The sequence below is a fragment of the Gallinula chloropus genome, assembly GCF_964237585.1.
Source record: "Gallinula chloropus genome assembly, chromosome: 23".
In the NCBI taxonomy this organism is placed as follows: Eukaryota; Metazoa; Chordata; class Aves; order Gruiformes; family Rallidae; genus Gallinula; species Gallinula chloropus.
The window spans coordinates 5441660-5469541 of NC_140108.1; the positions used below are offsets into that span (position 1 = coordinate 5441660).

At 54.0% G+C, this 27882-nt stretch overlaps 1 protein-coding gene across 3 annotated transcripts; it reads right to left on the reverse strand.

The window, feature by feature from the left end:
* Window positions 1–4594: 4594 nt before the first annotated feature.
* On the reverse strand, window positions 4595–26712 carry ARHGEF10L (Rho guanine nucleotide exchange factor 10 like). 3 transcript variants are annotated; one of them, XM_084274687.1, is made up of 28 exons: window positions 26486–26712; window positions 21972–22056; window positions 21369–21554; window positions 21229–21256; window positions 20358–20443; window positions 20167–20250; window positions 19717–19892; window positions 18105–18213; window positions 16527–16633; window positions 16164–16241; window positions 15893–16072; window positions 15544–15660; window positions 15342–15434; window positions 14904–15077; window positions 14098–14243; window positions 13691–13705; window positions 13311–13495; window positions 13089–13204; window positions 12787–12914; window positions 12595–12695; window positions 11557–11675; window positions 11194–11280; window positions 10846–11075; window positions 10572–10726; window positions 8883–9028; window positions 7291–7465; window positions 5836–5958; window positions 4595–5729 (listed from the first exon to the last, which is right to left on the reverse strand). In XM_084274687.1, the coding sequence occupies exons 2-28, from the start codon at window positions 22006–22008 to the stop codon at window positions 5245–5247; spliced, it is 3666 nt and encodes a 1221-aa protein (XP_084130813.1). In that variant the 5' UTR covers window positions 22009–22056; window positions 26486–26712; the 3' UTR covers window positions 4595–5244. The 3 variants fall into 3 exon arrangements, with proteins under 3 accessions (XP_084130813.1, XP_084130814.1, XP_084130815.1); XM_084274688.1 differs by lacking the exon at window positions 13691–13705; XM_084274689.1 differs by lacking the exons at window positions 13691–13705; window positions 26486–26712 and adding an exon at window positions 17644–17742 and having other exon boundaries at window positions 21972–22039.
* Window positions 26713–27882: the final 1170 nt, after the last annotated feature.

Sequence of the window (27882 nt, forward strand, 5' to 3'; positions counted from 1 at the left end):
GTCCTGCTGCTCCAGCCTTAGTCACCTCATTAAGGTTAAGAAAGAAAGCAGAAGCAATTAGCAGGTAGTATTTATTTTGCCAGCAGCAGAGGATGCTCTGCTGCACAGCACCAAGCTGGAAAAAGGAGGGGAGGGGGGAAGAAATCAGGATTTCGTGTCCCCTGTCCTCACCTCTGATGCTCTTGCAGTGGATCTGTAGAGCAGCTTCACTAAGCCTGAGCCCAAACTCAGCCCTGAGCTTCACAAGAGCATTATTTCCTCTGCTTCGTTCCTCTCTGCTGCTGTATTTGATGTCTCTTACTCGCAGGCTCCCCAGGGACAGAGCCTGGAGGAAAGCTTGCGAAGGAACATGAATTTCTGGAGGTTTTTGGGGGGTTATTTTATCATCGCTCCCAGGATGGAGACGGCTGCTCTCTGTGCTGGAGCCGTGTAGCTGGGCTTTGATACCCAAATGCCGCAGCCTGGCAGGTCGCTAGCTCCCCTGCTTGCTTTCTAAGCCGGAGACAAAGCTACCACGAGGGATGTTTTGCATCTGAAATACATCTGCGTTCGCTCCCGGCGCTGCCTGAGGCTGGTTTCGGTGGCTCCAGGCGCCTGGAGAACACGCTCGCCCCGCACAAGCTGTGCTTGGCCCTTGCCTTAACCCCAGCAGCAGGCACCAAAGCCAGGGAGAGCTGTGGAAGTGTTGAGCAAAGCTCTGGGTCACCCCTCACCAAAGGGGATTGTGATGTGGGAGAGCTGGATAAACCCCCTTCCCACCTAAAAACCAGCCCCTTCTTGTGCTCCTCAGCCACTTCAACTCCTCTTGCAGCTTCTCCCAAGGGGAAAGAAGGGGTCTCCAAGCAGGGAAACTCCCCATCAGCCACAAGGAGGTAAATTAAGACATAAAAAGCCTTAATAAAAAACCCCTTAACATTCCAGAGCCATCAGAGTGTCACTGGCACCTCACACCAGTTCCTCACTGGGGACACTGGCAGGGCTGATAGCCAGGAGGGAGGTAGGTGGATGCTTTCCAAGCTTTCCCAGTGTTAATTATCCCTTTTTTTACCTTCTTTCCCAACCCTCTTTGGGATAAAACCTCAAAAATCCCAGCCCAGGTTGAACCCCCCCCAGTTTTCCAGCCCCCAGTAAAAACCAGCACAGTGGAAAGAAACAGGGAGTTTTGGGGCAGGACCCAGCTCCTTTGGGACAGCAAAGCCCAGCTCGTGGGGGAGGATAAAGCCAGTTTGGAGGCAATTAGAGCACGTGGAACAGGGCCTGAACACCATCCCAGCTAAGTCGGACACTGGGCTGACAGCCAAAGCCAAACTGGGTTAACTCTGAGCCACAGAGTGGCTTTTACAAGCCCCCACACTGCCAAAATCCCCCCTAGACAGGGTCAGGGGGTATCCCAAACTCCACACCCCTTCACTGACCCCTTTGCAGCACCAAATACCCCCCCTCCCCCTCCCAGCTGCTCTGTGTGGGTGATGCTGCAGCAGCTTTGCCCTTCTGCAGTTACAAAGGTGAGAAAATCAAGGTGTAGCCTGGAAAATTGTTCCCCATTGTTGGGAAATCTCAGGGAATAAACAGTATCCAGGGGGGAATTAAGCATCCCCAGGTGAGCTGCCACCCAGATCCTGTCTGCATGATGCTGGCAGCAGACAGAATTTGGGTGGCAACTCACCTGGGGAGGCTTAAATCCCCAGGTGAGCTGCAGGTCTGTTGCCAAACCCAGACACACCGTGCCTGTGTTGGGGATGCTCTGGGTAGGGAAAACCTCTCACATGCCAGGCTGGGGCTGCATTGGGAGTATTTGCCAGCACTGGGATTAGTACCTGCTCTTTAGTTGGGTTGAACCTGTTCCAAACTGGGGAGGGAAAAAAGAATTCTCCTGGAGGAATTAAGAGGCCACAAATACTGCCCTGAGGGAGCTGGGGGAGGTGACTCCATCCCACCACCCCTCTCCATCATTTCCCCTACCCCCCCCATGCTTTCTTTTTTGCTGGAGCTTTGTGTGTGTGTGTGCACACACATATGTGTCTGTGCACAAGTGTGTGTGTGCACACACGTGTGTAAACACCCCAATAGCTTCTACAAACCCAAACCCACCCCAACCTGGGCACAAGCTCACCCTTCACAGCAGCCACCTGCACGTGTGAGGGAAAACAAGCTCGAGCTGCAGCTGCATTTTGAAATCTCATCTTCCCCCCCATCCCATCCACCCCCCTTTCTTTTTATTTGAACGCTGCAGGGCAGCACATTCCCCTGCAATACAGCTGGGTTCAGCATCCACCTGCACCAGGAGGGCTCTGCACCTTGGTACCCATCCTGCTGGGTGCCATCCTTCCCTCTCCCTTAAAATTAAGCTCTAGGGGAGCATCCTGAGTGCTGCTAGGGCTCTGAGCTTCGCTACCGTGGTGTTTAAAGCAAGAAGAGGATGGAAAAGCAGCCCTGCATCCCATCTTTTTTAAGCAGGCAGCCATCTCCCCCGCCGGGAGAGCGGGTGAGGAGCCGCAGCCGTTAACCCTCCGCTTCAATTAAGGGGAAAAGGGGAGGGGTTGAGGGGGGTGTTGGGAGGATTTTCACGTCCAACCCCAGCAGTTTCAATCACGTCAGATAAAGTGAGGGGGATGGATGAAGGACACCAGCTCCTTGAGTTGTTTCTGAAGGGAAAAACGGATTTAGGGGATGAAGTGATGTGATGCTCGTGGGCATGGGGGAGGAGATCCAGCACTACAGGTGCTGCATCCTGGAGGTACCAGCAGAATCCCAGCACCCAAAAACCTCCTCCAGCAATGAATTCCTCAGTTACCCAGCCTAAATGACTTGGGAAAACAATTCCCAGGGGGATTTCCCTCAGGGTTTAAAGAAAACCCCTTCCAGGTGGTCCAAAAAACCTGTGTTCTTCAGGCTTATACAGCAGCCCATAACCTTATTTAAAAGTCACTTTTGCTCATAACAGAGGCACTTACCCCCTCAGATCCATCATTTGCCTCGTGTGGGTTTTATTGCTGGTAATAACTCCCAGAAAGTCCTCAACAGATGGAAATTTTATTCAGCTAATCATTGCCATTTGAGTTACAGCAGGGAAGGCACTGGTGGGGAGGAGGGGGGAACAGCACCGTGAGGGTCGGGGCTGTGACCCCCCCAAAGGAGCAGGATGAAGGCAGGAATTGGGGATGCTGCAAGTTTCTTGACCAGTTTTTATGAGATGGAGGGAGGGGAGAGAAAATGGGATTTCTTCCTACCCAGCAGAATACTCATTCTAGGAGGAAAAATAACCCTAAAAGGGGATTCTTAATTTTTTGGGTTTTTTTCCTCCAGTTAAACTTGTCTCCCCAAGCTGGAACCTCACATCCCCACATCCCTATCCTCTCTGGGACCTGGCACCACAGCAACCCTGGGAGATGCCACCAGGGCACCTTTGAGACTTTTCACCTGGGGACACATCCTCCCCACAGCAGCAGCTCTCCAGGGGAAGCCAAGGAACCCTCACCAAGCTCTCTGCACCTTTTCCTACATCAAGATCTGATCCTAAGGACCCACAACTCACCTCTGGGCTGCTGAGCCAGTGTCCCACCACAGAATCTGGACCATTGCACATCCATGACACCCTGCCCACCTACAGCAGGTGGAAGGCACAGCCATGACATCCCCTGACCCTCAGCCAAGGTGGTGGAGCAGCTTCCTAGTGCCATCAGACCACATATGGGGGTAAGACCTCTGCAGCAGTATCTCCTCCAGGCCTCGAAAGCAGCAGCATGGCTTGATGCAGCATCCTCATTTTGGAGTATTTGAAAGGAAAGCGTTGCTCAGGTGGCTGGGAGCACATAGGGATGGTGTCTGGGGTCCCACAAATTGGTTTTCACAAGATCCTGTTGCCAAATCAAGTGCAGACTCCATAGGTGGCATTACACATGGTGATCTCACAGCACAGCAACTCCCTCACATGCCACAGAGAGATAGCCCTGGAGAACCAGCTGCTTTCCCACATGCCAGCCCTAAAAAGCAGCAACACAGTGAAGAAAAACAGGACAAAAATGAGTAGGAAAAGCCACCAGGTCCTTGACGTCCTTCCCATCAGCACCACTGATGCTCAGCAGGATGCTCACAAGGCCCTTCAGCGTGGCTGGTCCAGAGACTTGGTGACCTTTACATCACAGGGAGAAAACTTCATCAGAGAAAGGGTTTAAGGGCAAAGAAAGAAAAACCCCAGCAAAGCACATTTGCTGGGTAATTAGAAAAACCCACTCTGAAAGGGGCACGAGGCCGGTAATCCGCGGCAGCGGGAGCCACGCCGTCCCATTTCAAGGTTGAGTGGCCAAGGAATATCAATCTGATAATTGTAATGCTACAAATGAAAATCAAATTGAAGCCAGTTAGAGAATCACATTATAAATTGATTTAGTCCTCAGACAAGTTTCCACCTCCCCAGCCCTTGGTTTCACTGTCAAGGATGGAGAGAGCTTTTGGGTACCAGGGATGCAGGTGATGGGTTCATCCATCCTTCTGCCCATTTTACTTCCATCCTGCACCAGTTCTGGGATGAAAAATGAGAATTTTAGGGCTTCCTATTGATTTTTTTGAGCAATGCAGCTCCAAAAAGGGAGCTTTTATTAACCCACCACCGAGGCACAGGATAGAAACCATTCCCAGCTGAACCCAGTTACCAAACACCACAAGGAAACACACCGATTCCTCTAGGATTTATTTCCAACGCTCCCAAAATTTCCTTCCCTCCTGAATCCCTGCTTACTCAGCTCCCAACAACGGGGGGATTTTTGTACTAAACATCCTCAATTCACAGTCAAAAAAGAAAGAAGAAAAGGCTATTTCACCAACACCCCCATTTCGGCGCAGCCGGCACCCGCTGAGCGCTCCCCTACCCCACTAATCCTGCATCTCCAAGTGCCCCAATATATACAGATTCCTTCTTTATACAGGTAATAATATACAGTATATTTATATATATATTTATATATATATATAGATATTCACACAGACACACAGATTCCTTCAGCTAAAGAGCCAGCACCTCCAAAGCCCGCAGGGAGGTCACCGCTCCCGCTGATAAAAACTCCTCTTTCCCCATGCAAAAAGGGGGGATTTTTTGGGGGGGAAAAAAGCCCATTTTTAACAGTTTTTTCCACCTTATAAAAAATAGAGAGTGATGCACCCAGGGCAGGACCACTCCCCGGCAGCTTTTGGGTGGCTTTTTGAGGTAGGTGCCAGGTGGGTGGAAGGGCTTGCCCCAGGGGGATGCTATAGCATCAACGGGACCTGCCAGATGAGCAGGGTGCTGTCGGCGTCGCCACCCCGGCGCGGCGACTCGGCGTTGAAGTTACGGTAACCCCGACCCCCTGAAATGATGGCTACAGAGGAGATCTCCTTGCGTGGGGCGTCACGGGCACAGGGTCTGCTCCGTACCCAGACATCAGGGTCATCAGCCATCTCATAGATGGAACCGTCCTCCTCGGTGTGCGCCGGCGTGCCGCCGACCGGCGCTTCCCTCACCGACAGCAGCTGCCCGGGGAGGTGGGATGTGGAGCGGAGGCGATATTGTAATAAAATCCCTTTCTTCCTCATTTCTCGAGGTGGGGGACCATCCAGTTCCGGGGGTTTCTCTTCTTCACCCTCTTCTTCCTCTTCCTGGTCACCCTTCAGCACGTCAGGGGCCAAAGTGCTCAACGCCACCGCCAAAAACTCCACGGGGCCGCTGTGGCCATTGAGGGACACCATACCTTTTCCTGATGGGAAGAAACACCCAAAAGAAGGATTTTGCTAAAGAAAATCAGCCCAAATGTACAGTCACATCCACACAGGGAGGGTTTGAGGGTGGTTTTGGGTACTCACCAGTGATTTTGGGGATACCCTCTAAGCGGGGCACAGGCAGCAGAACGATGATGCCTTGGTCGGTGCCCACCCAGAGCGAACCCTGGCAGATGAGGAGGCTGGTGACTCGGACATGTTTTTGACCTGCAAGAGAAGGAGGGAGGAGGAAATTAAGAAGAAAGAGATGGTTTTGCAGCAGCATCTTCCCAGCAGCGGAGTTTTCATGAGGAGCACATGCCAGAAGCCCCCCCTAAAATCCAAGCAGCACCTTTGCAGGAAGGTCTCCAAGCCAAAAGCAGCACTAAAAATAAATAAATAAAAAGAAAGAGGTGGTGGTGGTGGGGGGAAACTAGGAAAAAAATAGACACTTCTAATGGCAAATGAATATTTTATCACCAGGACTTAGCGCTGCGCGGCGGCGGACTCGGCGAAGCAATATATCTGTGGAGATGCAACTCTGGTTTCTCCAGGAGGACTTTATTAATGGCCTGTCGAGTTAAAAGGGATGAGGGAGCGCAGGTTCAAAAGCACATTAATACCCAACGCTCGCTCGCCCGGGAAGGAGAGGAAGTGATAAATATTGGAACATGGGCCTGGGAAAGGAGAGAGATGGAGCATCTTACATGAGTGTTCTGCTTGTGACTAATTAGGCAATTATGTCACTCAGAAGCTGGAACAAGGTGGGGGGGACAATGGTGTGAGTTGGGGGCAGCTGGGCCTGGTTGGGGGACACACGGCTGGGAGGTGGTGCTGGGGGGTGATCTGGGGAAAATGGGGTGCGTGGGGTGATGGTGGGGGGTGGGGGTGTGGATGCACACAGAGGGGCAAGGATGGGGCGTGAGGATGCAAGGAAGATGTGGGACTGGTGGAGAGGGGTCAGAGGAGCCATGGAGATGCTCAGAGGGGGTGGAGCAGCTCCCCTACGGAGAGAGGCTGAGGGAGCTGGGCTGGGTCAGCCTGCAGAAGACAAGGCTGTGGGGAGAACTCTGAGCCCCTTCCAGTCCCTGCAGGGACCCACAGGAAAGCTGGGCAGGGCTGTTTGTAAGGGGAGGGAGCGACAGGATGAGGGGGTGATGGGTTAAACTAGAGCAGGGCAGGGCGAGATGGGACATGAGGAAGAAGTTCTTCCCTCTGAGGGTGGTAGATCACTGGCACAGGTTGCCCAGAGAGGTGATGGAGGCCCCATCCCTGGAGCCCTTCAAGGTCAGGCTTGCTGGGGCTCTGAGCACCCTGCCCATAGCAGCGGGTGGGACTAGATGGCCTCTGATGGTCCCTGCCAACCCAACACATCCTGGGGTTCTATGAAGCCCCAGAGATCCAAGCTCAAACCTTGAGACCACCAACCAGATAAACTCCTTGTGTGGTTCCCCTGCCAATCGGTGCAGCCACCAAGCAAAGCAACACAGCCACAGGGTGACACCCCAGCCTGCCCATTAATTGCAATTAAGAGCCAGGGGGGATGAAAGGAGAGCTTACCTGGCAGGACAAAGGTGGTCTTGGTGGCGATGTTGATCTCCTGCAGATGCTCCAGCGTCTCGGTGTGGAAGAGGCGGATGGAGGAGCCGGAGGAAAAGGCCATCCAGACCCCGCTGCCGGCTTTGATCATGTGGGTGACACTGGCCTCTGTGTCTGGGTGGGCCTCGAAGGTTTGCTGCCAAGGGGGGAATTCCAAGAGGACATCAGGGGTCGCTCCCTAAAATTCCTGCCAGCTCAGGCTCTCAACAGGAGCATGAGAAAGGGACTAGAGTCACACCTGGACATCCTGCTGCTCCTTGGGAGCTCCAGCTTGGGCAGAAGACACCACAACCAACCCATCATTGAACTCTTCCTGGGGTCTTTTCATTTTTTTTGGGGGGTAATACAGCCTTTCCCACCCCTCCAGAGCTGACTTGATGAGTTTCTTCTTTAAAAGACTCATTAGCTAAACTAGATGCCTCTACAAAACCCATCTGAAGATGGAATAAGAACTTCCTGCTTCCCTCCTACTCCCCAAAAAAATCACTACCAAAGGCTCAGCCCCCTACAAGAGTTATTTGGGGATCATGGGCTGGTCCATCTGCTTCCCACAGTCCCCAGCAGAGCATTTCCCTATCAGACACTGCAGGAAAAAAACCACAATTCTCCATCAAAAAATCCCCCCTGATGCAGATTTCCCAAGATAAAAACTCATATGAGCATCAAGGAATTAGATCACCATGGGAGAAACCTGAAACTTTGCTTCATTTCTCCCATGGCTTTGGAACCTTATTTTAAATACAAATCAAATTGTGAAGAAAAATTTAAAAAACACAAGTTAAAAAGAAAGAAGAGAGGAGCAGGCATTGATCACCTTCCTGAAGTGACCAGCATAGAGCATCCTCCCAAAAACACCTTCATGAAACGGGGACAAATAGAAACTTTTAGATGATTCCCCCCACCTTGTTCCACACCCCCCAGGTGGGATTTCACAGAATCACTGCAGGGATTGGAAGGCACCTCCAGACATAAGAGTCCAACCCCCAAATTTATTCCCAAATCACCCATCCCACCCAAGCAGCCCCAAGACCTTTAACACAGCTCAACATCAAACCCTATTCACACCATCCCCCCCAAGTATTTCCCCCTCACCCCTCAAGATTTTTTCCTCCCCCATCCCTTTTCTCCTGGGAACATCCCCACCCAGCTCCTGTCATAAATAAAACCAGAGGCTGCAAACGACTCCCATCCCCAATGCATTATTCATCCCCAGCACCAGCGTTGGGCTGGATTTACGACAGCTAATACATGCAAACTAAGTTTGGGCACTAAATGTGGAAATTAAGGGTGGGAGAAAGGATTCTGTGCTGGGGTTTGGAGTTTTCTTAAAGAAAAAAAAAAAAACACCCAGCTATTCAGCATTCCTTGTTCATGGAGCTGTGGGAGATGGTGCAGCATCCTGTACCTGGGTTTTGAGCATCATGTGGGCACGATGCACCCAAACACACACATCCTTTGGGGCTCAAACCAATGTGACCCCACACATCCCCCCCCAAAGACATCTCTGAGTCCCTGTGTGGATGCAGCACAGGGGTCCCAGTGATGGTCCCTACCTGGGTGCGGAGGCTGGTGGCATCAAGGACGGTGACCTGGTTGGCACAGCTGGCCCAGAGGGTGTCATCCAACGTCAAGAGGGCTCTCACGGGGCCGGTACCCACGGTCAGGCGGGTGGGCTGCTCTGCTGCCTCCCACAGCCCCCCTGCAGCAGGAGATGACAAGAGGATGCTCCATAAAAAGGAAAAAAAAAGAATCATCATTTGGTGGAGCTGAAACCACCCCAAAAAGGGCTGCTGGGCTCAGCTGCACCCCCTGCCCCACACCCACACATCACCTCGGATGTCTCTGAGCATCTTAATGCCACAACCATGGCAGAGCTGAAGCTGGGGGGGTGTGAGCTTCCCCCCAAGTCCCTTTTCCTCCCCCTAAGCAAACAGCTTTTTAACAGCAAACACTGTCCACCTGCAACCCCCAGGCACCTTCCTCAGTGGAAAAAGCCCAAAAAAATCCCATTTTCCCCCTCTTTTTTAAAATTTATTTGCTCTTGAAGCAACACTCCAGAGCAGATTCATCCAGGGCCGATCTGGAGTGTCCCTGTGAACAGCATCCAATCTGGATTCAGATGAATTCCCCACTACCAGCAGCCAAGCAGTTTCAATAGATAATTGCTCCCCTTTCCTTATTTCCAAGGCTTTTTTAAATGATTATTTTATTTTTAAATAAACCCCCAAGATCCAAGGGATAAAAAGGCCCTTTGGACTCTCAGCCCTCTGCTCCCAGCAGCAGTAGTTTCAAACTGAGCCATCTTTTAGCAAATCCTATTTTCCCCCTGTAAAAAAACCCACCCCCTGAGCTATTTTTGGGAAAGCTTTTCCCTTCCCAAAAAGATGGGGAGAAGATTAAAAACCCCACCAGCAGCTCACTACCTTCGGTGTGAATCTCTGTGATTGGGATTCAATAAAAGCCACCTCATTAATTGGCTGCTACAAGGTGGGGAAGAGGATGCTCAGCGCCCCAAAAATGGGATTTAAGCATCTTTCCCAGCTCGGGGCTGGCCCTGGTGCTGCTCGCTGCAGGTTCTCAGAGCAAATAAGTGGGTTTTGTCTAAAACTAGGCCAATGTAGGGTATTATTTGAGGCTCTTTCCTACCCTCTAGCGATGAAGCAAAGGTATTTAACAGCCCAGGCCGAGGAGTCCCCTGGGGAGGAAGGCTCTCAGCAAGCTGCAGCCTTGGGCTGAGCTGGAACCGGGGAAAATAACCCCCAAATTAAGGGAATAAAGGAGAAGGTGGGGGTGGGAGGGGGTCAGCTCGGTTTATAGCATCCAAAAAGATGATTTGGGTTTTTTTTTCTTAAAAGCCAAAAGTACTGAGTCCTCATGAATGGCAGTGCAGGACCCTCCCCACAGCCCCCCCAGCACAACCATCCTCCAAGAAAACTCGTGGCTGTGGGTATCAACCCCTCCCCAAAACTGTTTTCCCCTCTTTTTTCCCCCCAAATCCAGCCCCTTTGGCATTCATCCTGGTGACATAAAACAGCATATTTGTCCCACAGCACCCTCATTCCCCCCCCCCCCCCCTTCCACCCCCAGGCTATAAGGGGAAGAATGAGAGAGGGAGTGAAAAGCTGAGATTTATCACCATTTTACCAGCCACTGAGAAGGAACCTCCTGGTCTTTGTGGGGGTTTTTTTGAGGGTGCCCCACCAAAATGTCCCCCTGAAAAACATGCTTTGGGGTGTGCTCACCGTTGCTCCTGGGGTAAGCAGCCACGGTCCCATCCTGCAGCCCTGCAAACAGGTACTCTGGGCTGTGCTTCAAGCAGAGGACAGGTTGCATGCCAGGGCTTTTGCAGGTCAATAAGCATTGTGTCCCTGTGTCCACGCTACCATAGACCACGATGCTGGGGAAGGAAGCAGGGAGGAGGGGGGAAAGGGGCAAGAGATCATGCTGAATCCTTGAGGTTTAGCAGTTGGTAGTTGCCCCAAAACAGGATGGATGTGGGAAATGGGAGGGGCTCACCTGCCATCCCGTAATCCCAAGCACACCGTGGGATGAGAGGATGCAGGGGGCTGGTCGGTGGTTGGTTGGGACTTCTGGCTGCTCAGGGGATCCCCCTCACCCACCTCAGGGATGTACTCCATGCACAGCACCGGAGAAGCCACCGGGAAGGACTTGACCGTCCGCGGCACGGCGCGGTTGAGGGAGAAGATCTCCACCTGCCCCCCTGAGCCTTCCTGGCCCCCCCCAACCTGTGGGGACCAGCAAAAATGGGTGTTAGCACTGGGGATGGCTACTGGAGATGGGGTTTGCAGCCAGCATGACCCAAAGCCGGTGGGTTTTGCCCCGTTTTGGGGCTGGTTTGCTCACCCAGAGGTAGCCCTGCGGCAGCGAGGTGCTGACGGCGGAGAAGCCCAGCAGTGAGGACTGGACAGGGTTGTGCACTGCAGCACCCAGCTGTAGGAAAGACCAAGGTACAGGGGGGTCATAACACCCCCAGATTACCCCAACATGTGCACAATATTACTGCATACCCCCCAAAAAAAAACAGGGTTCATTCGAAGTCCAGCTTGTATTTCCAGTTCTTCAGTGCATCACCCCCTTCATCACCCCTTGGCCACCCCCTCCCAGCCCATCCACTGGGGGATTTCTGTCTTTATTACACAAAAAAAAAGGTTGTATGGGGAAAGGAGGTCCAGAGGGGCTGGAGAAGAGGTTGGCCATCGCTCTTACCTGAAGATCAAGGGCCTTGGAGAAGGCTGGCATGTGGCAGGAGAGGATGGGGCACCAGAAGGGAGCTTTGCTCTTCTTGTCTTCATCAGGACAGAGCCAGCCCGGCTGGTTCTCCTCCCCTGCAACAAGCAGAGGAGATCAAGGATGGCTGACAACACCCCCCCCAGCATCTCTCCCTCCTCAATGGGACCCCAAAATGGGTAATTTAGGTTGCAGCTCTCCTCTCTAACCCCAAACCACCATCATCTGCAGACATGGGCTACATCTCACCCCTTCACTATCGCACCCCATGGCCAAGCAACCACCTCCAGCAGCAGCAGCAGCAGCCACAAACCCCAATTATTTTATATATATAAAGGGTTTTTTTTCCCCTTCTAAATATATACACACCCCATCCTAATGTGTTTCTTCACATTAGGCTTTAATGTGCTTTCATTTCTAGCTCATGGATACAGGATTATCCCTCAGGCAGCCCAGATTTAAAGGAAAAAACAACCCCAACACCACGACAGCCACATAAACTGTTAAAAACAAGAGAAGCAAAAATCCTTCCAGCCTGGGGAGATCTGAGCACTCAAATGGGATTTCAAATGATTTTTTTCTCCCCCTTTCTTCCATTAAAGTTTTTTTTCCCCTGATTTTATTTTGCTGCAGTGGCTGGTGGAGTTACATAGGAACGGGGATGGCAGGGTAGGGGAACAAGCTCCTCCTGGGCTTATTCAGTCTGTTTAATGGAATATGGGTCAGTCCCAACACCATCAGCATGAGAGCCAACAGAAACCCATCACCACACAATGCCATCCCAGAGATGCCACCCAAGGGCAGCAACACAAAGTGTCTTGAGCCAGAACTACCGATTCCCATCAATTCCCACCTGCAACCCCCTGAAATGTTCTCCATCCCCTCGTTCTGCACGTCTCCTGCCCTGTTTTCATGTCAGGATGCTCCAAGAGATGCAAATCCCTCCCCCCTCAAGCTCCCCAGTGTGGCTTTTCAAAGCAAGGGTGATGGAAAGCAACGTGCCCCAGGGCTACTCACGCAGTCCGATCTTGGCCAAGTGCAGGCGGTTCACCCAGGAGATCTTGCTCAGGGGGTTTGGAGTGATGAAGACCACCATGACACTGATGGGGCGGCCAGACCTGCGCGGGGAAAGCAGCACCAAGTTGATCTTCAGCCTCCTCTTCCTCCTCCCTGAGGTGGAAAGAGCCCACCCATGACCTGGAAACTCACTTATCCGGCTTCCCGGGTAGGAGGAGACGGAGGCGGCACTTGTTGGCAGAGTGGATCTCCTCCTCCTTCACCTTCATCATCCTCTGCAGCGCCAAGCACCAGTCCTGGGCCACTGTCATGTTCAGGTTCTGGGGAGAGAAGTTACACATCACAGAAGTGCCTCCAAAACAAGCCTGAGCCATCCCAAAACTTCATCTGCTGGGGTACAGAGGATGAGACGTCACACAGTCCTTGATGAACCAGGGACCCAAGCTTGGTGCTCCCCAAACCATCAGTCTGACCATGCTTTGGTACACACACACCTGGTAGGTGCCATGCAAGGTGCTGATGAGAAGGGTGATCTGCTCCACCACCGCCAGGTCCTTCTGCAAGTCCTGCAGCTCCTGGAAGAGCCGCGGTGGCCCCAGGTAGACTTTATCTTGGGTGGAGAAACGGAGAAATGAGGTCCACAGATGATGCTCCATCCCCACCCTCACCCAAAAACCACCTCAGCACGGGGTCAAGGGGGATGGATGGGTGCTCACTGTGGGAGGTCTGCCCGGCTGGCACGTGCTTCTTGGCACCGGCGTTGTGGATGACGACGTTGTCCTTGTCATAGGTGCCGCTCTCCTGTCCCACCTCCACCACCTGTACCTGTGGGAGGGCCGTGCTCCACTTCACCACGTATTTGGGACCCAAGGGCACCAGGCTGCTAATTTCCAGCTGGCCTCTGCCAAGGGAGGATGCAAGGACAAGGTGTCTGTCAGTCAGTCAAGCAGGCGCCGTGGTTTCCCCTCTGCCAGCCCCGGTGAAGCACATCTTGCACACCCAGCCCCCGTTTCCAACCCCACATCGTGCACCAGTCCATGCCTGCACCCCCAAAACATGGGGCACACAACCACAGCAGACCACACTCTGCACCTACCCTGGGGTCACTGGCCTGGAAGAGGGGGGGAAAAACAATCAGAGAGGTGTTATGGGAAGCTCAAGGAGGGGTTGTGTGTCCATCCTCCCCACCTCTGCAGCATCCTTCACATCAGGCTTTCATGTGTTTTTATTTCTAGCTCATAGATCTAGGATTAGCCCTCAGGCATCCTCCACCAAGCCCTGAAGGTGTCCAGGCCCCCTACCACCACCACAGGGATCCCACAGCACCAAGGGATGGTGGCTTTGCCAAAGCAGGGGGACAAAGCAACCCCAAACCAGGTGGTTTTAAAAGCCTTTGGGGTAGAGCTAGAAAAACCCCCACCCAGCCCAAAATCAAGGTGGGGAAGGGAGAAGGGTGCTACCCTGATGCTTTGAAAAGGGGGTGGGGAGGTTGGGGTCACGTACTTGAAGTTGATGTTGGCACAGACCAGCATGTCATTCAGGAGGAAAACCTTCCTCTCCTTGGACTTGATGAGCTGCCCCCGGTCTCCGTACACCGTCTCAGTCAGCGTCTCGCAGAGCAGGAGCTGCCGCTGCCCTGAGCTCAGCAGCTGTGGAAGGAACAGAGCAGGGGTGCTCAGCCTGGGGTAGGGGGGTCCCCACAAACCTCCTGCCCCCCCAAAAATTTCAGGTTGCTTCTTCCTTATTTGCAAGGACTTTCCTCCAGCTGGGAGCACCGACGGCTCCAAGCGCTCTGCAGAGGCAGCTGGTGCAATGATCCACTATGGGTGCAGGATGCAAAACCCCCTTTGCACCCTGGATGGCCAACCACCAAGAGAGCCCAGAGAGCCCAGCAAGGCCCTTTCACAGCCCCTTTTGGGTCTCTCTTCACATCCTGACCCTAAATCATGATCCCAGGACCGAGCTGGCGGGTGCCCAGCTGTGGTTTTTGCCTCCACAGCTGGTCCCAGCCCAGGATGTGTCACAACAGCTTCATCTATGGGTTTGTTTTTTTTCACCCAACACTTGCAAAATCAGGCAGATGAGACAAAGCAGCTCGTCCCCCCTGGTCCCTGGAGAGGAGTTTCCCCACAGCAGCCTCAAGATTGACTTTTACTCAACATCCTTCCAGAGAAAACAGGAATCCTGGCTTCCCAAAACCACCCCCCCTCGATGCAAAGAGGAAGGCAGGAGAGCCACAGAGCTCCATGGCCAGCTCCAAAATAACCCACCCACCCTGAGGATGAGGAGGTGAGGCTGAAGGACCCCACCTTGTTGAGGCTGCTGCGGTCGCTGATGCTCTTGCTGAGCTGCTGGATCTCAGCCACTTGGTCGGCCAAGCGCTTCTGTTCGTTGAGCTTCTCCGCCAGCGTCTCCAGCTCAGTGAGGGCCAACTGGAGGGACAAGCGGTCTGCGTGGCCCTTGGGGGTGTTTTTCAGCATGTCCTGGGGTGGGGGAGAAGATGGAGGGGGCAAAAGCCACCCCAGAAAATAAATCAATCCCATTGGGGAACGCTGCAAGTGGAAGAAGCACCTTCAGCACCTCCAAGTCAAAGCTTGGAGGATGATCCATGGGAAAGCCCCTGATGCTGCAACCAAGCTGACACCCCCAAAACATGTTCCTCGCTAAACCCTCTACTCCCCACAGCACCCAGGCTGCAAAAAATAGGGTGCAAAACAAGTTGGGTGCTGGTAGCCCTTTGCTCATACCTGCAAGAGCAGGATGAACTGGGGGAACCTCTGGATGGGCTTCACCATCAGCCCGTAGAGCGTGACCCGGTCAGCGCTGGCCATCTGCCTCTTCTGCAGGGAGGGGAAAAAGAAAGAGAGACCAATGATCCCAAAACAGAAGAGTTTTCACCTATAATGGTGCCCATCAGCCCCATGGCACTTGCATCTAGGTACTGCTGACCTTGAGGAAGTCGAGGAAGGCAGGTTTGGTGAGACAAGCCTTCTTGATGAGGGACATGGCAGTGGTGAAGTTGTTGACGTAGTCACTGTAGACATCCAGCACCATCGACTTGGAGAACTGGGGAGAAGGCAGGAGGAGAGCAGCAATGGCTTGGAGCTCCCCCAAAAAGGTGGGTCGGTGAGGCAAAACATGGGGGTGGCTGAGGGATTTTTGGAGGTGATGCTGAGGATGCTGGTGGTACCCCAGGTTGGAGCTGCACCACTGAAATCCTCCAACCCACCCCTGCTATCAGAGAGGGGTCCAGGGGGGGAGGTTTGTTTGGCAGTGGTCTGCTGACTGCCCCTCCTACCGAGGCCACGAAGAGGTCCCCGATCTTCTCTGCTGAGTCCCACTCGGCCACGCGGGAGGCGAGGGCGATCTGGAACATGGAGTGGCACTGCAGGATCTCCTTCAGGCGATAAAACACCACCTGGCACTTCCTGGCGCTCAGCACCTTGGGTTCCATCTCCATCAGCGGGTTCCTGTAATCCTGCAGGATACACCAATGTATCAGCAGCCCCAAATCCCTGTGCTTCCCCCCCCACCCCCAAAAAAGGGCTAAAAAACAGGGGTTCCCCCACCTGCAAGATGCGCTTCAGGGAGTCCACGTAGCTCCGCTCGCTCTGCACGATGGAGCCCAGGATGTGCCGCCGTACCACCTGCAAGGATGCTGGGGCTCAGCCATGGTGCCCCATCCATCCCTGTCCCTTCCCCTTCCCCAAGCAGCAGGACTCATGGGAGGGGTGTTTGAGGGTGGGGGTGAGGCAGGCATGGGGTGCTGCAGAAGTGCTGACGCGGTGGCACGGGTGGCTTTCTGCTGACTCGCCCTTTCCCCTCCCGTTGCTCAATCACAAGACCAAGGGGGAAGCCCTGTGTGTGGCGTGTCATCCCTGTCACCCCCCCCCCTTCCCCAACCCCAAAAAACAACCCCACCCCACACCGACCTGCTGCGGGCTCAGCCCCTCAGGCATGGGGCCCAGCTCGGGCGGCGGGTGCTTCATGTCAGAGACTGTGACCTCCAGGAAACCCGTGTCCTCCTCCTCAGAGTCCCCTGCAGGGAAAAAACCAACCAAAACCCAAAAAAAACCTCCAAACAATCCCAATTTTAGGCTTTTTTTTGGGGGTCTAAGCCTTTAGAGCTGCTTGGCTGGGATGTTGGGGGGGGTTGGGGGCTGCGTTGGGGTTTGGAGCTGCAAGCGGAAACGGACCCCAGCGTCCTCCAAGCATCATGTGTCTGTCCCCCAGCTCCAGCCACTGTCACCGGACACCAGCATGAGTCAGGCTGTGAGCAGGGACAACAGAGCCAGCTCCCCACGGGGAGGGGACGAGACAAAGGGTCCCTGGCCTCCCCCAAAAGAAATCCACCCTGGGTAGGGTGGGATGGTGGGGTGGGGGAAGGAAGCAGCCCCATTGCTGCTCCAAGGGTAGGGGCGAGCGAGCTGAGGAAGGGGGGGAATGGGGAGGAGGAGGAGTTAAAAGCAGCGCAGGGAGTGAGAGGGGAAAGGGAGAGGGGGAGGCTGCTGCCCCGCCAGGGAGATGCCTTACCCGAGGCTGAAGCAGCAGAGGAAGAGGAGGGTGAGCGAGCCAAGGCGGCGTTGCAATGCGGGGATGGGCGCTTCTTCCACATGGCCGCAAGGCCCCGCTACCGCCACCCCGGCCCCATCCCCGGCGCCTATAAATAGCCGGTAGCGGGGAGGACCGGCCGAGCCGGAGGGGAGGGCGCTGCCAGCCGGCTGACCTTTTTCCTTCCCTAATTATGGCAGGGAGGATCGCTGCCCCTTGGCCGCCAGCCCCCTGCCAGCTCCTTCTCCCCAGCTCCGTGCCCTGGGGTGCAGGATGCTCTCCAGCACCCCGGGGGGGGGGGGGATGAGATGATGGGATGCTCTCCAGCATCCCATCCTTAGCATGGGGAGACCCCAAAAGCATTTAAGCTCCCTAAAAACACCCCAGCAAAGCTAAGCCACGTCGAGGGGGAGAGAGACATGCAGCCAGGCTGGGACACACACCCCGGATCCCCCAGGCAGCCCCAGTCAAGCCAGAGGCTGCACACTGGGATCCTACCTCCCCCACGATGCTCCAGGGAGACCCTCGAGCTCCTGCGGGCAGGAGGCTGCTTTTCCACCTCTGCTGCCCTCCTCCTCCTCCTCTGTTCCCCATCCCCTACGTGATGGTGGGGTGTGTTAGGAAAACATCCTCACCCCCCTCTAAAAGAAACCAGCATCTTGGGAACAGATCCTGCCCTGTGTCCAAGGAGGGGCACCCATGGGTGCTGGGGTGCTTGTCCCCATAAGGGTGTGGGTGCTGGGAGCAAGGAGCAAGTCAAATTGACCGAGCTCACACAGGGATGCAGAGATGATGGGGAGGGGGGAAAGGTCAAGTAAGAGCTTAAAGTGCAGAAAATGAATCAGCAGAAGGAAAAGCTGAGAGCCACCAGGATTCAGAGTGGGGGTTGTTTTAAAAATACCCCCCAAAAGGCCCTTGTTGAGGCCCCCAAAAGCCAGCAGCCTGGTTTCCCTGCTTACCTGGAGCTTCTTTCCTGTGTAGGAACGTCACCTTCCTCATCACTGCGATCTTGGTCTTCTCCAAACCATCCTTGGTGCCACTTTTGGCTGCTTTCATCAGCTGGGTCATCTGGGCAGAGGGGTGAGAGGGACCGGGATGCTCAAGGCAGCACCAGGACCCTGTTTCTGGTCCGGATGCAGCTCTACCATCCCCTTCCAAGCATCATTCCCATTTCCTCCCCCACCACGTGTGTCACCAGGGAGGAAAGAAGAGGGCACGTGGCTGAGGGAAGAAGGATGCTCCAAGCATCTTTTCCCTCTGCAGGGCCAGGGCTGTGTGCAAGCAGGCGCGAGCAAAGCAGGAGCATGCAGCAGAAGCAGAGGGGGAAGGAAGGGAAAGGAGGCACGAGTGCATCCATCCCCCCCCCCACCCCCCCATCATGGTGAAGGGTGTTACATATGAGAAGGATGTGGGTGTGGGTGTCATGGGGGGGGGGGGTGTGCTGGCCTTTCATACCTCAAATCACAGCGTTTTTAACCCCAAGCTGACATCAGCATCAGCTTCCCAACCCAAACCAGCCGTAACAAGGCCAAACTGGATGGTTTGGGGAGGGGATTGGAGCAGGGGGAGCTGCAAAAGGCTTTGCTCTAAGGTTTCTACACCTCAACAATCTCCTTCCCCACCTGATTTCCACCCTGTACCGGGGCAAAAAAAACACCTTCTTGGATGCATCTATCCCACAGGTGACTTTGCTTCATCCAAACGCCCCTTAAAAGAACACAGACACCCAAAAGCAAATAGTTTGGGCAGCTGGAGGACAGGGAGCTGCAAGACAGATGGACACGAGAGGCAGCTTTGTGATGCTTAATTCATGATTATTCTCTTTTCCCTCATCTGGGGGATAAAACCAGGATGAATTCAGGCTGGATAAAGTCTGGAAGGGTTCCCCACCCTTCCCTGGGAAATTTGGGGGAGAAGGGGGACAAGGGATGGAGGTGGGACAGTACCTTCCAATCGTACTTCTGCTTCAGCTCCTGCATGTCTCTCCCCCCAACTCTTAAAGCCAGGATGTCCCTCTTAGTCCTGGCGTATCTCTCCTTTAGTCTATTCAGGTCTGGAGAAAGCTGAGCCCAAAGCAAACCAGGCAGGAGGAGAAGGCAGAGGGAGGTGAGAGAAGGCAGAGGAGAGATCCAGGTAAGCAGCCAAAAAAAAAAAAACAAAGAGAGAGGAGGAGAAATCATCCCAAAGCAGCACAGTATAAGCAGCATCTTCCCAAAAAATCCAGCTTTGCTTGAGCAGGGAAGGGAGCAAGCATGAGGGGGGTGGTGGGGGGGAAGCAGTGGCCGTGCTCCAGCAATGCCAAAATGCAAAGGAAAGGGATGGGGAAGTTAAAAACAAAAGGGAGTTAAGAAAATAAACAAAGAAAGAAATGAAACCCCTGAAGTTTTGGGCTGGTTTTGCACCGGGTGACCCCAGGAGCCACAGCATCCTCTGCTTCACCAGCTGCTGGAGCAGCCAGGCTGGATGCTCTGGTGCCTTTGGACAAGCAAACCCAGGGAAAAAGAGGAATGGAAATGATAATTTTTTATTTTTTTTTTTTTTTAAGGAAAGAAAAGGAAATGGAAGCATTACCTTGGGCTGGAAGGATGCTCGCTGCTTGGCTGGCTCAGCCTCTGGCTTGGTTTCCTCCCCTGAGTCCTCACTGTAGCTCTCGAACTCGCTGGAGCTCCAGCCCAAGTCGTCACCAGCCCGCGGCCCCTCACCCCGCTGCACCTCCTCATAGATCAGGCTCCGCTCCGTGCCTGGGCCTGGCAATGGGAAACCAGCTGCTTTTCCCTTCAGGAAAGCAAATTCCTCCCCCCAGGAACCCTCAGGAGATGCCCCAAATCCTGTGGGAACACACCCACCCTCACCCTTCCCAAATCCCAGTGGGTTTTTTCCCCACAGGGTTATTCCCCCTTCTGTATCCTTCTAGGATGTGCTGCTCCTTCCTGGAGCGTGCCTCAGTTTACCTGGCTGGGAAACAGGCACATGGTCCCTAGGGAATATGGAGAGGAGGTTGGGGGGGGGATCTGCTCTTACCATCCTGCTCAGCATCGAGGCTTTCACAGGGGACGTCATCGTAGATCACATCGTCCTCCACCGCTGGGAACTCGAAGCGTTCACCTTTGGGGGGGACAAACCCCCACCCCAGGAGCTCAGGTCAGCACCCAAGGATGGAGAAACCCTTCTGGAGCCTTGGGTGGGGTGTTTATCACACCGTTTTAACCCACCTCTGCGACCGCTTTTCCTCTTCCAGGTCTGGGTACCGCTGGGGGGGTCTCCACCAGCCTCCCCATTGCTCACCCCCACTGGCAGCCTGCAAGGAAGGGGGGGTCAGGAAGCATCCCAGGGGTATAAAACCCCAGGATGGGGCACACCCAGGCCCTGTACCCCCCCACCAACCCCCCCATTCCTACTATGAGCACAGAATAAAGCTTGCATCATGCCCCCCCCACCCCCCCATCACACACCTGCTTGATCCTGGATTTAGGGGGACCCAGGTTTTAGGGGGACCCAGGTTTTAGGGGGACCCAGGTTTTAGGGGGACAACACAAACCTTAACCTTATTTTAGCCCCAGGTTGCACGTGGTGGGATGATGCCCCAGCATCAGGGAGCACAGGGAGAGAGTCCCCATCCCCAGTGGGGGTCCTGTCCCTCTCACTGCACCCCGTAAGTGCTCTGCTGGGGGTGGGGGGGGACAACAACAAACCCTCCTCACAGCCAAATTCATAGCCCTTCCCCCCAAATCTGCAGCTGGGGCAAACACCAGCCCCCTTCAAACACCCATCCCAGGTGTTTCCTCAGTGTGGAGGATGAGGGCCCCCACCAGCCAGTTAACCACAAGACCCAGATGGTACCCAAAGCATCTCCCCTTCCCCCCCAGATCCCCAGGGTTGCAGGGTGCACCCCAAAACCCCAGGGCTCTTTTGTTTGCAGGCCCCTTAGCAAGAAATAGGGAGACACTGGGGAAACTGAGGCACGGCACCAGACTGCAACATGCCAAACACTGGGTGGAGATGACAACACATGAACCCCAAAGGTGTGTTTTCCCCTTTGAGGCACCTAAAATCCCCCCCAAATCTCCCCAACACCCCACATACCCTTCCTGGGTCTCTGGCACCAGCCCATCTGCAGAGAGGAAAAGCAAAAGAGAGAGGGTGTTGGCACCCAGGTTTGCAGCACTGCCACCCAAAGGGGACATGGTGGGGACACCAGGGACCCCCCCACCTGCCCCCCTCACCGATGCTGGAGCTGGCAGCCCTCCGCCTGCGAGGAGGTGCCTGGAGAACCACTTCACTGCTCGGCTCAGCCGCTGAGTCTTCTTCCTCCTCCTCTTCCTCCTCGCTGTCCTCAAAGTCAAAGGCTTCACCAACGTCTTCCTCCCCGTGGGGCAGGGGGCTGGGGGTCTCTGGGGCCAGATGGTCACCTGGGAGCAGAAATGGGGTCACCTGGTGTGTGTGTCCCCCTCCATGGGGCTGCTGTACCCCAGGGTGGGGAGGGATGCTGGGGACGGGGGAGGGATGCTGGGGACGGGGGAGGGATGCTGGGGACGGGGGAGGGATGCTGGGGACGGGGGAGGGATGCTGGGGACGGGGGAGGGATGCTGGGGACGGGGGAGGGATGCTGGGGACGGGGGAGGGATGCTGGGGACGGGGGAGGGATGCTGGGGACAAGAAGGAACATCACCCCCAAAAGCCTGCAAGATGCAACAGCCCTTTGTGTTTTCCCCACCCCAAAAGGGCTCCAGGGTGCTCCCAAGCTGACTGCACCCCTCCTCTTTCCACCCAAGGCTGGGTGTCTCCCTCCACCCCCAAAAAACCCAGCCCCAGGGGGTTGACAGTACCTACTGCAGGGTGGGAGGGCAACTCAGACGAAGCCATGGTGCAGGGGGGCCAGATGCTCTACCTGGGCCCTTCCCCGAGGCTTTCCTGCAGGAAAAGAGGAGAGATGGGTTGAGAAAGGCAATCAGCCCCCCCAATCCATCCCTGGGAGAGGAGACGACGTGGGGAGACCCCAAAGCGCGATGGATCCAGCTCTGGCTGCTGGGAAACCTTGTGAGGAAGCAGAGGAGCTGCTCCCAGGTCCCGGTTTGCTCTGCAGATCCACCCCGTGCGTGGAGCTGGAAGGTCTGGGCGGGTGGAAGCGCCGAGCATCCTCCTCAGGATCGATGGCTCATCCGGCCCGGTAACCGGAGACACCCGGCACGGAGCCCCAGAGGTCACCGGGAGGAAGAGGAAGGACAGGACGGGGGACCCCCCCCCCCCCTTCGCCCCGTGCCCGAGGCGCGATGCGGGGGGGAGGGGGAGAAATGATGCCCAAGAGGCTGCAAAGAGCAAAACGGGGGCCAAACTCCTCTAATTCGGGCTGTTTACACCCCAAAACACCCCCTGTCCCGAGCCGCAGGGGATGGGAGGGGGGAGTGAGGTCTGCACCCACCTCTCCCCATTGCATTCCCTCCCCCCAAAACGAGCTGTTACCCCCTCACAATCACAGCACGATGCTGCCAACCCACCCAGCTGGGAAGTGCTTGGTAAACCCAACCTCACCCCACTGCAAGCCACCCCCCACCCCCCCCCAAAGCATCCAGCCAAGAGCCAGCCAGCCCTTTCCCACCCCTAACCCCCACCCCAAACAACTACAACCCCCCCTTCCTCCCCTCGACCTTCTTTCCCACTGCAAAACCTCCTTCCAGCTGCTTCTGCCACGCTCCTGGTGCCTCCATGAGCACCTTAGCAGGACCTTATTCAGCAGGAGGAACTGGGAATACTCCCTCCCCCTCCCTCCTCCTTGAACTCTTTCCCTGGCACAGCCAAGGCTGCTCTCCTGTATCACCTAATCCACTCCCCATCAGATCAGGAACAGGAGTTTCCCTCCTCTCCCTGCTTTCCACAAGCTTTTATCCCTATGGATGCGATGCCAACAGAGCCATAAATCCATGGCAAACCAGCTCCAGCAAGTGAGGATGATGGGGTGGGGGGGGAAATAAGCCTCCCAAAAAAACCACCAACCAACCAGCAAAGAGGAAAACAACCCCCAGGGAAAATAAACCCAGCAGAAACTCCAATGGTTTGATCCAAAAAACAAAGAAACCCAGTTTGCTTACTGGTTTTGCTTCGCCCCTCCAGTCCCCCAACGGCTTCTGCATCCAGAGACGATGCATGAGCCAGGCCCTGTGGCTGAATCCTGATTTGATCCCAGGAGAAGGTCACTCTTCCCATTTTGACAGTTGACATAAGCTCCCTCCAGCCCGATTTGTCCCAGGGCTGGTTATTTTTCTGGCCATGAGCACGCAGAGATTTCCCAACCCTCCAAAACAAACCCTCCACCAGCCTTTAATTCAGCTTAGCTTTTAAAAGAAGGTGGAAAAAAGGGGGAAAAGAGGGTGGAAAATGGGGGAAAAAGGGAAAAAAGGGGTTATTTTGTGTAGTTTTCCATAGCAAAACTGCTCCTGGGGGTAGGAGCATCCCAGTAGCAACATGGGATGCAGGAGGGGGATGGAAAAGCTGATGGGGATGAGCTGCCCAGACTGGGCTAGCCAAAAAAATAAAAAAGGGGGTGTAGGAAAAATCCAAGCTGCCCTGTAATCCCCAAGGGATGTTGGGATGTGATGCTGAACTGGGAACACTGGGATTTAAACCCATGAGAGGTGCTGGGTCCTCACCCCGCATCACGGTTCGGCCCCATCTCCCTCCCAACCCAGGGTGGGGAGGGAAAATAAACAGAGCCAGGTCTAAATAAAGGCAGAAAAGCAGGACCAGCTGCTAAACCCGGCCCGACCCTTCTCCACCTCCCAAGCTGGGAGGCTCTTGGGCTTTATTTGGGTTATTTTTAGCTGCAGCAACCGGAGCGACAGGTCCCAGCTGGCAGGGAGGGATGCCAGCCCCAAGGGGGGGTACCAGTTCCCAGTTAAAGCATCTTCCAACCCATCCCACTGACCCTCTTTTTATTTTTAATAAATATGGGGAGGGTTTTTTTAGGGCAAAAAATAATAATATCCCTAATATCCCAGCAGGGATACAGCCAGGATTAACACTGGGAATCCCCCCCCATCACTCCCTCCCCCTCCAACCTGCTGCCTCCTCCCTGCATCCCAGCCACATTAATCCCTCCTCATAAATAACCCCAGAGCTATTTATATAAAGGGTGGAAAGGGGAGGGAGGGTGGGAATAAGAAAGGGCTTTTGTGTCTCAAGAGTTTCTTCCGACTCATTATCAATCCCTCCAGCCAACAGTTCCACATCCCCACTCAGGGTGATTTTCCCTTCCCCATCACCTTGGCTAAAAAAATTAAGCAAATAAATAGAAATAATTCCAATTTCCAGCACAGAGGATGCTGAGGAGCACAGCACAGTCCCCAGAACAAAGCAGGGATGCTTTTCCACCCCTCCAAACCTCAATCCTTTAAAATAAGAACTAAAATAGCCCCAAACCAACCCAAAAACCCAGCAAATATTTGCTGCAAAATGAGGTGGGGGGGTTGTTTTATCCCCCCCACCCCAGCCCAAATGGAGTTGGCACAGCATATTTAAGGCCTGCATTCCTTATTTCCCCATTTTCCAAGGAATTCTTTGTGGAGGTTTCAAGGTGTCAGTGCAGGAATGAGGGGTCCAGTGATGAAACATTATCCCCATGGAGAAAAAGTTATCCCCCATCTTCAAAAGTCCCCCAAAACTGGGTGATTCAACGAGCAATGGGGATAAAGAGATAGCAAAAAGATGGAGGTTTCTCCTTAAAAAAAACCCCAAACACCTCCAAATAGGGATTTTTAAATTTTTAAAAAAAAAATAATTTAAAAAATGATTAAAAATGGGTTTTCCCAGGAAAAATCTCCATGAAAACTCACATTCAAGACAATTTGCTGATTTCTTTGCAAACTCTCACCAAAAAAAGCTCTTCCTGAATGTGGCATTTCCCCTCTTTCACCTCAAAATGACTCTTCAGGGCAAATATCCCACAGATATTCCAGCTAAAAATCCCAAGAGCTGGAAAACTACTGTGGGGTGTTTCCCCCCCCCCCCTTTGATTTATTTGATGAACTGGGGGAATAACAAAATCCATCCCTCATGCAGCTCATGCTGTGAGAAGCACAAACACAGGGCAAAAAGCAGGGGGAGGAGAGAGAAAAATCAGTTAAAAATCATAATTATCCCACTTTAATTAAAAGGCAACCAGCTTTGCACCAAGATTTCTTGTGGAGACCCCCAGAAAGTGATGGAAACTCCTCATTTATCCCCCCAAAACTCCTCATTTATCATCCCAAAACTCATTTAACCCCCCAAAAACTCCTCATTTATCCCCCCAAAACCTCCCCAGGCTGCTTCTTTATCCTGATTTTGACCTCTCAATGCTTTGCAAATCAATCCCACTGTGAACCTACCTCGGAAAAGGATCGGAGTGGGGAAGAAGTTCAACCAGAAATCACATGGGAAAGGGGCAGAAAAGTTGATTTTGGGGGTTTTTTTGGTACCTATTTCTGCTTCCAGCTCAAGATTCCCTATAATTTAGGAGGTTTTTTTATCTCAAGCCCCCAAATTAAACCCTCTCCCCCCCTTTATCAGTGACTTTTCCTCCTGCTCACCTTATTTTGGCTGATAATTAAACACCCCCCCACCCAAACCCCCCAGCATCAGGTGGTGAGAGCGATGGATTTGCATCCCTGATATCCCTAATTCCCCTCCCTGATTTGCAAGCAGCTACTCAACCACCCCCTAAAAAGCTGGGGTTCCCCCCCTCAGATGCCTTAATTCACTTGGTTTTATTATTTACTGGGTTGGGGGTGGGTTTTTTTGGGGGAAAACTCCCTAAACACACTTATTACAACCAACCTGGCTCAAACAGGGGGCGAGGGGGGGTTGAATATCACAACCCTTGTGGGGTGCAATGCCAGCCTCACACCCCCCACAACACAGTGTCCCCTCCCAAAATATAATCATTTAAAAGGGAGAAAATCACCATTATCTGCTGTCAAAATCATCCCATGGGAAGCTCCCACACCCCCCTGTCCCCCCCAGCCTGAAATCCCAGCTTCCAGCAGGTGCTGGAAAGCCTGGGAGGGATTCACAGCCCACTGCAGATTTAGCAAGAAAATGGGGGGGAAAAAACCCAGGAAAGGGTGTGGGATAAGCTCAGTGTTCCCATTCCCACCTCCCCCCTCCCCATTTCCAGCTTCTTTTTCCCCACCAGTGTCTTTAAGAGCCATAAAATATCACGGAATAACAACCCCCCCCCCAAAGCTGGCGGCAGCGAGGGGCGGCCTGGGAGGGGAGGAGATACCCTATGGATGCAGGATGTATATAGATATGGATTTATGATGGATTTATGGGTGGGAAGGAAGGGGGGAAAGATGGGTTTGCTGACCTGGGAAGGCCGCGTCTCCTCCGGCTTTGTGTCCGCATCGGCCGAGCAGGCCCCCGGCGGGGAAGCGACGTTGGGAATGGGGAGGAAAGGGGGGGGAATGGCAAAAAGAAACCCCCCCTAACCAACCCAGATAGGGATTAAATCCCACTGTCAGCCCTAACGGGGTGCCCTGGGTGGGTGACACCCCGCTGGAAACCAGCCACCCACCCCAACAACCCCCCCAGATCCCTGCGGCCGAGGGCTGGCGGCCGGATGGGAGCCGCGGTCCAGCGGCTGCACCGAGGGATGCCGGGATTTTGGGCAGCATCTCCACCCCCTCCTCCTCCTCCTCTTCTTCCCAATCAACTCTGATTTACACTCCTGGTGCTCCCAAACCTAATATATAAACACACCCCCCCCCAAGCAGGATTTAACCCCCTCCTTGCCTTTTAACCCCTCGTACGCCGGCACGACCTGTTAACCCTCCCCTCACCCATACACAAGCATCCCAGGAGCTTTCAAATTTTTCCAGGAAAAGAGGATTTTTCCCTGGGATATTTTACAACCAACACTCCCAAAACACAGCTCCATGTCCCCCCTCTTCACAGGTATTCCACCCAGGCCTTTTACCCCCCCCCCCCTCCAAAGAAAAGCCCCCCATAAGGCAAATAACCAAAGACAAGTTAAATCACTGCATGGACCACCCTATGTGTGGTGGTCCCAGCATCTTCAGGATGAGCTGCAGCCTATCTTACCTATTCCCTCCGTGTTTGGGGCTGTGTTTTCCTTGCTGGAAAGGAGTTTTGCTCCAGTGTCGCGAGCGTTACCTGCTGACACGCCTCAGCCACCCAGCCCCGCGCTGGAAAACACCCCTGGCAAACAAACCCAGGTGACTGTCGGGTTTATTCCGGCTGGAAACCAGCTGAACAAGCCCAGCAGAGAAAAAAAAGAATTAAATAAATTAATTACAAAGTCGTCCCAGTGCCCTCCAGATGACTCGCGGGCAGCTGGGAAGCAAATGTATATATAATATAGATATCCCACACCTTTGCTTCTGGGAAGCAGCATTGCTGCCCCCCCCCAAACCCTCTCAGCAAGAGGAGACCAGCCCCAGGAGTCACAACAGAGGGGGCTTTGGGGGGATGAGACCCTCTGCAGCCTGTTTTTGGGGGCTGGGCAGCAGCCAAACCATCCAGGTGGCGATTGGGGAAATTGAAGTTACTTCTCCCACCTTTCAGATCACGTCTTGGGAATCAATTCACCCCCTCCCCACACACACACAACCCCCCCCTCCATGCTCCCCACCCCGGCAAACAGGGTGTGAAGCCCCTTACGAAGGTGTGAGGGGGTCTTGCAGCCCAAAACCAGCGCTGCAAAGGGAGAAGGGAGCTGAGAGCACCCATCCTCATGGGTGCACC

What these genes read in the sequence shown, in the direction of transcription:
- ARHGEF10L (XM_084274689.1), bottom strand. Translation starts at nt 22,008, where the DNA reads ATGGCTTCGTCTGAGTTGCCCTCCCACCCTGCAGTAG. An exon ending in GAGGAAAAGCGGTCGCAGAG is followed by an intron (nt 20,251 to 20,357) that starts GTGGGTTAAAAC and finishes TCCCCCCCAAAG; the next exon opens with GTGAACGCTTCGAGTTCCCA. An exon ending in GGGTATCCCCAAAATCACTG is followed by an intron (nt 5,730 to 5,835) that starts GTGAGTACCCAA and finishes TCTTCCCATCAG; the next exon opens with GAAAAGGTATGGTGTCCCTC.